At 39.6% G+C, this 12,349-nt stretch overlaps 1 protein-coding gene across 1 annotated transcript; it reads left to right on the top strand.

Moving 5' to 3' along the window:
* The first annotated feature begins 1,083 nt into the window (after positions 1-1,083).
* Positions 1,084-3,305, top strand: LOC121438650 (olfactory receptor 11H7-like). The gene is made up of 2 exons (XM_041639005.1): positions 1,084-1,112; positions 2,351-3,305. Exon 2 carries the CDS (start codon positions 2,361-2,363, stop codon positions 3,303-3,305), a length of 945 nt encoding a protein of 314 aa, XP_041494939.1. The 5' UTR covers positions 1,084-1,112; positions 2,351-2,360.
* Positions 3,306-12,349: the final 9,044 nt, after the last annotated feature.

Raw genomic sequence — 12,349 nt, 5'->3', positions numbered from 1 at the left:
ACTCCGGTCATTTTTTTAGTCATAGAATTTGTGTGTTTCCCTCCTTTGAGTTGTGTTGGTGAAGGGTCTCTAGATGTCTGAGTTATTGTGGGCATTGTTGGACTCCTTGGTTAGTGATTTTCCTTCTATTACTTTCTGTATGCTGGATTTGTGGCTACATATTGGTTAAATTTGTTTTTATCCTGGAAAAATTTTTTCTCCATTTATAGTGAATGAAAGCTTGCCTGGATATAGTAGTCTGGGCTTGCATCCATGGTCTCTTAGTTTTTGCAGTACATCTATCCAGGACCTTCTGGCTTTCATGGTTTCCATGGAGACGTCAGGTGTAAGTCTGATAGGTTTACCTTGGCCTTTTTCATTTGCAGCTCTTAATATTCTTTCTTTATTCTGTATGTTTTGTGTTTTGATTATTATATGGCGTGGGGATTTTTTTTTTATCCAGCCTATTTGGTGTTCTATATGCTACTTGAACCTTCATAGATATATCTTTCTTGAGGTTGGGAAAGTTTCTTCTATAATTTTATTAAATATATTGTCTGGACCGTTAAGCTGCACTTCTTCTCCTTCTTCTACTCCTATTATTCTTAGGTTTGGTATTTTTATTGTGTCCCATATATCCTGAATGTTTTGTGATGAGAATTTGTTGGACTTGCTGTTTTCGTTGATCAGTGTGTTTATTTTCTCTATGGTATCTTCAGAATCTGAGATTCTTTCTTCTATCTCTTGTATTCTGTTGGTTATGTTTGTTTCTGTAGTCTTTGTTGTTTATTTAAATTTTCCATGTCCAGCCGGCCCTCTGTTTGTGTTTTCTTCTTTGCCTCCATTTCAGTTTTTAAGTCTTGAACTGTTTCCATTATCTGTTTGATAGTTTTTCCTTGGTTTTCTAGGATAGCATTCACTGATTTATTCAATTTTTCAAACTTTCTGTTATATTTCTCATCCATTTCTATAAGGGCGTTCTTTACATGCTGTTTAAGGGCATCAATTACTTTCATAAAGTCAATTCTTTCTATTTCTTCTTGATTAATGTGTTCATGTCCTCCTGTTGTGGGATCGGTGGGTTCTGGTGGTTTCATGTTGCTTTTCACATTGTTGGGTGAATTCTTGCATTGGCGCCTGCCCATCTCTTCCTCCGAATGCTCCCCTATGGATCTTCTTTTACAGAATCTCATCTCCTTGCCTATGATGTACCTTCCCAGTGATGGCTCTCCTGGTGCCGAGATCAGATCTCCATGCCCAATGATGGCTCTCCCCAATGCTGGCTCTTCTGGCACCAAGATCGGGTCTCCGTGCTGGTTGGATAGCTCATAAACAAAGCACCTACCTTGCTTGGTGCAGGCAGGCTTTTGAAACAAAGGAACTCCCGCCCGCCTGGTTGCCCTGAGGATTCGGACCCAGCGCCCAGACAGGCTGAGCTGGGTGATGTTATCTAGTGTTTTTTTTTTAAACAAGAATTCTCTGTGTAGCTTTAGCTGTCCTGGAACTCATTCTGTAGATCAGGCTGGCCTCAAACTCACAGAAATACACCCACCTCCGCATCCCTGAGTGTTGAGATAAAAGGTGTGTGCCACCACTACCCAGCAATACAATACTTTCAAATGTATAAGAAGCATGATAAATTGCCATGTGGAATAGAATTGAATAATAATAGGATTTAAATTGCTAAAAACAAAGAATTACTTATAAAATTGTAAATTAGCTATTATAATACAAATATCTTTTAATAGAAAAAGCAAACTGCATAAAAATTATTTATGATTATTGACTTCTTTCTCCTGTTACTATTTAACATACTCAAAAATGAAGTCTGCTATGGAAGATTCAAAAATACTGAATAGTGTCGTTATGAAGCCTTCAAATGATACAAACTCTACTGACAATAACAGCCTTATGAAGCCTTCAAATAATTCCACTCTATTGACAGCAATGGCGTGCAGTCCTCACATTGGGAGGCGATGGCACTTTGGTTGCCTCTGAACAGTGTTCAGTGGGAACCAAGCCAGCATAAATCAAACATTTTTACCATTGCTTAAATATTCTTATTTGATCATTTGTACATGTTTCTCTTGTACTGGGATCAATCCCAGGGTGTTTGCTAAGAATGTGATATATCACTAAACTAACAAAGATTAAATTTAGTTGATCTTACTCTACTGCCACAGAAAACTCACAAAGCTTAGATTTCATCTTGGAAGGTGAAGGATACACTCAGAAATAGGATAGATAAGTTCAAGGTTTATTTTTAACTATCCAATATATTTGCCTTCATGAGTCAAACCCTTAGTCCCAGAAAAGCTTCAAGATGTCTCACTAACAAAGAAACTCCTCATTATCTATCTTCTCCCCACAGGCTGCTGCTCATGAATCAGTCACAGGCATCCACAGTGACATATTTTGTCTTGCTGGGCTTTCCTGGTCCCTGGAAGATTCAAATCACACTTTTCTCACTGATCCTGCTGGTCTACATGATAACCTTGACCGGGAATATGGCCATCATTTGTGCAGTGAGGTGGAACCACCAACTCCACACCCCTATGTATATGTTCCTGGCCAACTTCTCCTTCCTAGAAATCTGGTACGTGAACTGCACAGTCCCCAACATGCTGGTCAACTTTCTTTCCAAAACTAAGATTATGTCCTTCTCTGGCTGCTTTACTCAGTTCTACTTCTTCTTTTCCCTGGGCACAACAGAATGTTTCTTCCTCTGTGCCATGGCGTACGATCGGTATCTAGCCATCTGCTACCCACTGCATTATCCTTGCATCATGACTAGGAAATTTTGCAGTACCCTGGTTTCTCTCTGTTGGATCTTTGGTTTCTGTGGGCATTTGATTCCCATTTCTTTCATTTCTCAGTTGTCCTTCTGTGGTCCCAATATCATTGATCATTTTCTGTGTGATGTGGACCCACTGATGGCTCTGACCTGTACAGCCACACCAGTCATAAGGCACGTATTCTATTCTATAAGTACTCTTTTCATTGTCCTCACAAGTTTGTACATCCTTGGATCCTATACCCTGGTGCTCAGAGCTGTTCTTCAGGTTCCCTCTTCAGAAGGACGACAAAAGGCCTTCTCGACCTGTGGATCCCACCTGCTGGTAGTGTCTCTGTTCTATGGAACCATAATGGTGATGTATGTGAGTCCCACATCTGGCAGCTCAGTTGCTATGCATAAAATTATTACACTGATATATTCTGTGGTGACACCAGCTTTAAACCCTTTCATCTATAGCCTCCGTAACAAGGACATGAAGTATGCTCTCCGTCGTGTCTTCTGTGGAAAGAGGGTTATGCAAAACTCTTAAATGTGGTTTCCATACCAAACTGTGAGAAACCCAATGTTTCCCAGTGAACCTTCACATATGTGACACACCCTCACACAAACAAACATACATATGCATAAATAAAAATAAAAATGAATCTTTTTTTCTTTAAACTGGACAGTATATAGTCATGCATATCTTTAATCTCAGTGCTTGAGAGGCAGAGGGAGGTAGAACTCCCTCTAGGGTGTTCAAGGCCAGCTGGAAACAGATAATAAAACCATGTGTCAAAAGAACAACAAAAAATGCCAAGGCTGGGGAAATAGCTCAGCAGCTGCAGAGTGGAACCAGCCCGAGTCTAAAGGATAAAACAATATGTGATACAAAGGATGGAGTCAGAGAAGTGGCCTGAGCACTTTGGAGGAGCCCAGAAGATCATGAGTAGATCCCAGACTTTTCACATTGAGTGATTTACACTGTTGCAGTTTGGTTTTGCTTTGTCCAGGTTGTGATTGTGCCCTGGTTCTTCCCTCTTGAAGGAAGAAAGTATTCACTTATTTTTATTTTATGGGATCCCACAGTTGAGAGACTGATTTTTTTAAGATTTTAAAAGGGATTTTGGATGATTAAAGAGACTGAATTTTAAATTGTTTGAATTTGTAAAGACTGTGGGACTTTTATAGTGTGTAAAATGTTTTATATTGTGATATTGATATTAGTTGTGATCTTCGGGATGAACAAGAAAGGAAAGGTTATGACTTAAAAGTGATATGTTTGTGTGTCAAATTAGCAATAGGTCAATTGAACTGACTCATTTTATGTCAATGACAAAAGTTAGTCATTTAAAAGAAGAGAACCTCAATTCAGAAATTACCTCTGTAAGTGCCAGGTGTGGGGGCATTTTCATCATTAGTGATTGATGGGGGAGGGCTCAGGATGGTGCTATCCCTGGGCTGGTGGTCCTAGGTACTATAAAAAGCAGACCGAGCAAGTCATGAGGAAGAGGCCAGTAAGCATTACCCCCTCTATGGCCTGTGCCATAGAGAATCGTGCTTCAAGGATCCTGCCCTGTTTGAGTTTCTGTCCTTACTTCCTTCAGTGATGAACTGAATGTGCAAATATAAGCCAAATAAACCCTTTCCTCCCCAGTTTACTTTTGGTCACAGTATTCATTGCAGCAAAAGTAACCTTAACTGAGACAAACATTCTTGGATTCCTTAAAGATTTTGAATAAGCCAGGGAGTGAGTGGTGTGCACCTTTAATCCCAGTTCTTAGGAGGCAGAGACAGACAGATCCCTGTGACTTTGAGGCCCGCCTGGTCTATAAAGCAAGTTCCGGGACAGTCAGAGCTGTTACACAAAGAAACCCTGTCAAAAAAAAAGATTTTAACTATAATTTCATATGTATTGGTTCATCATCCTAATCAACAGAAAGATGAAGCAATAGCTAGACTGAAACCATAAATAAGGTTACTTTAATGAACAAAGGATGATTCCCTACTGAAAGAAGAGTACATCCAAGGAACCCCTGTGGTGGTTTAAGTGAAGCTGCCCCCACCCCCATAGTCTCTGTAGTTTGAACACTAGTATAACTATTCGTGTGACTTAACCTTGTTCTCCATGGTTTGAGGGACAGCCCTGCTGCCCATGGCTCATTGGGAGTGGAGGAAAAGATGACCTGGCTCTAAAAACAAAGCAAGAAAGGATTAACCACATTTCCACAACATATAAAGTACCCTTATTTGACCTAATTTACACTCTGTGAAAGGTACTCATCCTGACATTCTTAAAAGGGATTCTACCCAGAAGCATTACTTGGAGAACTATAGCAATCCCAAAAGAACATCTATGCAGAGTAGGTCATCAGGGAAGAACAATGAAAGGAGCAATTAGTGCCCAGTCAATGAAGCACTTTCCCTGTCTGAGGAACCTGCCTCAAGTGTGTGTGTGTGTGTGTGTGTGTGTGTGTGTGTACATGTGTTTTGTGTGTGTGCATGTGTGTGTGCATGTATGTGTGCATGTGTGTGTGAGTGTGTGTGTTTTAAGAAAAATCCAACATGTAGACCTTGTTAAACTTATAAGGCAACAGCACCTAATTGCATCACTATTCCAGCCTAGGACACACCTTTCTGCCCCTCTTTCTCACCTCCATCCTACAATAACCAGGTACAGCATAGTAAAGCAAGGGAAGAGTCAGGCGGTGGTGGTGCACTTTAATCCCAGCACTCGGGAGGCAGGGGCAGGAGGATCTTTGTGAGTTCAAGGCCAATCTGGTCTACAAGAGCTAGTTCCAGGACAGGCCCCAAAGCTACACAGAGAAGCCCTGTCTCAAAAAGTCAATCAATCATTCAATCAATTAATCAATAAAATAAAGCTAGAGGAGAATAATTAAGTCAGAGAGATAGTAGTTCTTAAACCAGATCCAATCATCAGAACAAGTTATGACTTGACTCTAAAAATGAAAGTTCTGGCTTTAGATTTACTGAACTCCTAATTTCTAGATAAGGAAAGTATGTATTAACAGTAAATGGATCCATCATAACTATCATATTGGACAAAATATCTACCACAAGGAGAGATAAATATAGTATTTATAGGAATTTTAATAGATGTGTTAGGCAAAGAATAATGTTCCTTTATGTCCTTCCATGTTCAGATCATCAAACCAAATAGTTATAGGTACAAACGTTTCAATGCCACTAAGTCAAGGTGGATGGGACCTTACTTGAAAGACCAAGGGGGAAACTCTTGAAAATATTCTTGGGAAATTAAGAACACACACACATGCACACATACAAATTAAAAATACTATGTTTCAGGATGGGTAAAATGACCTACAAAATGACAGGGATGAAGTCAGGACACCTGATAGGATGGTACTAAAAAAGCATGAAAACCCATCAGTTTTGCCTTAATGAGTGAATGAGGTGGACTAGTTAGCTGAAAGCAAAGCAGTAAATGTTGTATATGAAACTCAATAATTTACAACTATCCTGCTGCTGCACATGAGGAAATGCTGAGTATGTAGCTTTACCCATCAAAAATTTGTTCTTTTATTAATATTCATCCCCATCCACTCTTACCACTCCCCTCTCTGTCTGTGTCCTGTGTCTGTGTGTCTGTCTGACTGTCTGTTTGTGTGCATCCATTCATGTGTCTGTGTGTGTGTGTCCCATCCCTCCATCTGTCCATCTATAATTCAATATAATCTTATGGTACATTGAGAATACACAATGTCACAGCCTCTCCTGACTCAGTCGTCGGCTATAAGTAAATAAACAAATAAACAACAAATAAACACCAAATATTTTATCTCTTAGCATAATTCAAACGTCCAGAGTTGGCCTGAGAAAGTAGGTTCCATGAGAGCAGGAGTTGATCCAGTCCTGGGACTTTGGCAGACCAGGACTGAGCCAGCAACCTGGACCAGAGCAGACCTGAGACAGCAAACTCCACAGGAACAGGAAAGGGAAGCAACTGCTGAGCAAGTGAGCCAAAGCCAGAGACCACTGAGGGTCCAGATGTGAATCTGAGACATTCAAGGGAGTAGACCTCAGCCAGGACCCCTGTGGGTCTGGGCACCAGTCTAGGACCTCCAAGAAATTAGACCTGAGCTAGAACCTCTGCGAGTCTGGGCATGAATCTGGGACCTCTGAGGGAGTAGGCAGGAACAAGAGATCTCTGTGGGTCCAGTCATGAGTCTGGAACCTCAAAGGAAGTAGTGTTGAACAAAGACCTCTGTGGATCCAGGTATATAGGTCTGGGACATCAAAGGGAATAGGCAGGAACTAGGAACCTCTGCTGTTCAGAGCTTGAGTCTGGGCCCTCTGAGGAAATAAGCCTGAGCCAGATCCTCTGCAGGTCTGGGAGCACCTTAGGCTGGGAACTCAAAGAGAGTAGGCCCGAGCAAAAGTCCTTTACAGGACCAACCCCAAGCCAGGGACCACTGCAGGAATGGACTCAGACCAGGGATACTTACAGAAACGTGTCTGAGCTAACAACTTAGGCTAGAATAGGCCTGGAACAGCAACTCGAAGAGAGTGGAGCACAGGTTGGGAGCACTGAGCGACATCCAAGAATACTAAGTGACCAAAGGGGTGATTAGAACTGTGGCAATGACTGTATCATGAGAAACAACCGTCTGAGCCTTGGACTCACTGACACCTTGAAGATTAAACAACAGAATCACAGACAGCACAAACCACACTTATTAGAGGAAAAGATGAGTAGAAGAGGTAAAAACACAAAAAATACCACAAAGAGCAACATGACACCAATAAAACCTAAATATAATCCTACAACAGCAAGACTTGAACAACCAAATATAGATAAAGGAGAAGAAAATGACATAAAAACATTACTTGAGGAGAATATTTGAAACTCTTAAAGTGGAAATTGATAAAGATCAAGGGGATACAAATCAGAAAAGAGATGGTCAAAATCTAACTGTTTGCTGATGATATGATAGTTTACATAAGTGATCCCAAAAATTCTACCAAAAAACATCTACAACTCATAAACACTTTCAGTATTGTAGCAGGGTACAAGATTAAATCAAAAGAATTAGTAGCCCTCCTCTACACAGATGACAAAAGGGCTGAGAAAGAAATCAGAGAATCAACACCTTTCACAATAGCCACAAATAGCATAAAATACCTCAGAGTAACTCTAACCAAACAAGTCAAAGACTTGTATGACAAGAACTTTAAATCTTTGAAGAAAGAAATTGAAGAAAACACCAGAAAGTAGAAAGATCTCCCATCCTCTTGAGTAGGCAGAATTAACACAGTAAAAATGGCAATCTTACTAAAAACAATCTATAGATTCAATGTAATGACCATCAAAATACCAGCAAATGTCTTCACAGAACTTGAAAGAACAGTACTCAACTTCATATGGAAAAGCAAAAAACCCAGGATAGCTGAAACAATCCTGTATAATAAAAGAACTTCTGGAGGCATCACAATCCTTGACTTTAGACTCTACTACAAATTTATAGTACTAAATACAGCCTGGTATTGGCACAAGAAAAGACAGGACAAGCAATGGAACTGAATAGAAGACCACACACCTATGAACACCTGACTATACAAAGAAACAAAAATATCAAATTGAAAAAAGAAAGCATATTTAACACATGGTGCTAGCATAACTGAATATCAACATGTAGAAGAATGAAAATAAATCCATATCTATCACCATGCACAAAACTCAAGTCTAAATGGATCAAAGACCTAAACATAAAGCCAGCCACACTAAAACTCATAGAAGAGAAAGTGGGAAGTACACTTGAATGCATTGGCACAGGAGACCACTTCCTAAATATAACCCCAGCAGCACAGACATTGAGAGAAACAATTGATAAATGGGGCCTCCTGAAACTGAAAAGCTTCTATAAAGCAAAGACATGGCCAGCATGACAAAATGAAAGCCTACAGAATGGGAAAAGATCTTGACTAACCCCAAACTAAACAGAAGTCTGATCTCCAAAATATACAAAGAACTCAAGAAATTGGTTGTCAAAAGAACAAATAATCCAATAAAAAAAAATGGAGTACAGACCTAAACAGAGAACTCTCAACAGAGGAATCTAAAATGGCTGAAAGACACTTAAGGAAATGTTCAACATTCTTAGTCATCAGAGAAATGCAAATCAACACAACTCTGAGGTTCCATCTTACACCTGTAAGAATAGCAAAGATCAAAAACACTGACGACAACTTATGTTGGAGAGGTTGTGGGGTACAAAGAACACTCCTGCATTGCTGATGGGAATGCAAGCTGGTACAACCCTTTGAATATCAATGTGCTGGTTTCCCAGAAAATTAGGAAACAACTTTCCTCAAGACCCAGCAATACCACTTTTGGGTATATATCCAAAGGATGCTCAATCATGCCTCAAGGACATGTCCTCAACTATGTTCATAGCAGCTTTGTTTGTCATAGTCAGAACCTGGAAACAACCTAAATGCCGCTAGACAGAAGAATCAATAAGAAAAATGTGGTACATTTACACAATGGAGTACTACACAGCAGATAAAATAATAACATCTTGAATTTTTCAAGAAAATGGATGGAGCTAGAAAACATTATTTTGAGTGAGGTAACCCAGACACAGAAAGACGATTATCACATGTACTGACTAACAGGTGGTTTTTAAACATAAAGCAAAGAAAACCACAATCAAAGAGTACTTAGACAACAATGAGGACCCAAAGAGAGACTTACATAAATCTATTCTACATGGGAAGTAGAATATCCTTAGTAAATTGGGAGCCTGGAGAGCTTAGGAAAGGGTTGATGAGGGAGGAGAGAAGCAGGGAGGAAAGCAGAATAAAATGTACAGCACAATAAAAATCCTTTTGAAAAGAGCAAATATTTAGATTGTAGTTAGGGATTATACTGGTTTAGTAAAGTGCTGGTTGTCGGCTCTTCTCTAATATCCATGATTTCTCTAACCCTGGGAGTTGGCCAGGTTTCCAATATAAGTATGATTTATCTCTTGTTGAGCAGATCTGAAGCACAATTAGAGAGCTGGTGGGTACCAACAAGGTATGTCTGCCACATACTGCACCCTTTGAGTAATTGTACCACGTTGGTTGTCACCATTCATGGGCATCACAGCTAGTGGGACTGTTGGTTGCTTCCTTCTCTTGGAAGCTTCCATGAAACCTTCTGTTTCTACAAGCAGCTAACAGATGCTGAGAGCAGAGGAAACAGGGTTCCCCAAGGAAAAATATGTCAATGAAATATATAATATGAAATGGTTATCCTAAAATCACACATAAAGTTGGCTATATAGACTGATCAGATTGTGTTTATGAATGTAGTAGTATGTGTGCATGTGTATAACAACAATTAATGGAAAATGAAGCCTTAAATTTGGGAAGGATAAAGAAGGGGTAGATATAAAAGGTTTGAAGGGAGGACAGAGAAGGAGCAAATGGTGAAATCTTAAAAATTAAAGACACAATTTTTAATATAAAATACAATAAAGAAAGGTTTAAAATAAAGGTGTTTAATTGGGCATCTATGTATCTCATGACAAGTTTCAAGAGGCTATGTGATCTATGGCATATTATCTTCAATAATCCCTGTAGATCAATTTATCGAAAACTTTAATGAAACCCCATGACAAGAAGCAAAGAGATCCCCAAGGACAACATGAGAAATAATAGGTTCATTTGAACAGAGAGTGGAGAAATATCAACAGTGGACAACATAGGGAGCAAACTGGGACCAACACATAATCATTACACAGTGAGAAACAGAACACCACACTGTTGTAGTGCAGAAGAAGCAGAATCAGTAATGTATGAGGGACTTATGCACAGCCTCTGTGTTTGATCCGGGAAAGAAGGGAAGCTCTGTGGCCTTATACAGACTCCAGGATGACGTCATGCCTGACAGGCATTGGTGCTGTCGTGCATGACAGGTGAGCCTGCTTACTAATACATCTCTTCATTCAATATGCTCAAGGGGCTGTCAACGAATATCAGTGTGTCCTTCTGCTCCAAACTGAAGGAAAAGAATTATTCAGAGTGTTTAGATCGCCATGGAATTTACCCACTCCAAAGCCAATGTGTGAAACAGGAACAAAGTCATGCACAGGTCTTCCCCTCAAGGAGGTGGCTTAGACAGTAGGAAGCTAAGGCTTTCAACAGTATTGTGCAGAATACTGAGGGAATGGCTCTGTCCACTGAGAGGGAAACCAATAGGAAACAGCATTTGATGCTAATGTATTTCTCTCTCAGTTATAGCCTTATCTGTTGCACTGTCCAATAGGAAAGTCTCTGGGTGTAGTGGTGTGTGTGCACTGGATGCACTGGATACACTATGATGTACTGCATGCATTGGATGCATCATAATGCACTGTTGCCCTATAATGCCCTGCATGCAATGGATATAGTATGTATCATTTGATACACTATGATGCAAGGGATGCCCTATAATGTTCTAGTATACCAAGCACTGAAGGAACAAAAGGGTTCTTGAGTTTGACACCAGTCTGAGCTATAGAGGGAGGCCTTGGAAATAGAGACCACTTCCTTGAGGAGAGAAGGAAAAAGAGGAAGAAACTGAGCATGAGGACAAGGAAGAGAAGGCACTTGTGACTGTAAGATCAAATCGGTGTTGATGCAAAAAGCTTTCCCTTGCATGCTTTCCACTGCATTCTACGTGAATTCTTAATCCTCATCAACACTGATTTTTAATGTCAACAAAGTAATCTATAACTGATACACACGCAGCTCAGACTTATATATTTTGACTTGGGATCAAAATCTATGAGTTCAAAGCCATTGTTGTTGCTTCTTTATTCCAGGTAAAAAGACTATTGGAATTCTGTTGAGAAAAGGTTTCTTGCATAGAAAGCAACAGAATGTGTGTTTGCTTCTTTAGTGAGGAAGCATTCTTTCTTGATGTCTTACCAACTGAGCCTCAATATAGGTTTGTTTACTTCTTAATAATCTTAGTTTTAAAAGCTAAAAACTTCTTCATCCTCATCACTCTCTCCTTCTCTTCATAGCTTCTTGTCAAACACCAGGGAAGTGCATTTGACACCATTCACTTGGGTTCTCACTAATCTGCTGCTCCTGTGACAGCTACACCATCTCAAGTATATTAACCTCATCTAATAGCATTTCTGCAATAGCCTGATTCTGCTTTCTTATGGTCAATGGGTACTATAAATGCTACATATATCATTTCTATTTAAAAAAAAACTAGAACACAAACTTTGTTCTTATTGTTTAAAATGTTAAAAATATTTTGTTTAGATAGGCATGATGCTCATGACTGTATCTACCACTCAGAAAGCTAAGACAAGAAGACTAAAGGTTCAAAAGATTGCTTGGGATATTACATAGCAAGTTTCAGGCCAACCAGTACTGGACATAATAAAACTCTAGCTGTAAAAAGTAATTTTAAAAAATTCTATTTATATTACAGCTGTAGTTGTGCTATTTCTCTATTCTCTGTGTTATGATTTTCATCTCTTTAAGAGACAAGCCACACCCACTTCCTCCCTTATCTGCTGAGGCAGGCTGATCTTCAGCTTCCAGCCTAAGCTCGCTCTTTTCCCATCT

The sequence above is a fragment of the Microtus oregoni genome, unplaced genomic scaffold, assembly GCF_018167655.1.
Source record: "Microtus oregoni isolate MIOR12 unplaced genomic scaffold, Mior012 000056F_ref0000123, whole genome shotgun sequence".
In the NCBI taxonomy this organism is placed as follows: domain Eukaryota; kingdom Metazoa; phylum Chordata; class Mammalia; order Rodentia; family Cricetidae; genus Microtus; species Microtus oregoni.
This window is presented reverse-complemented; position numbering and strand designations above follow the sequence as displayed.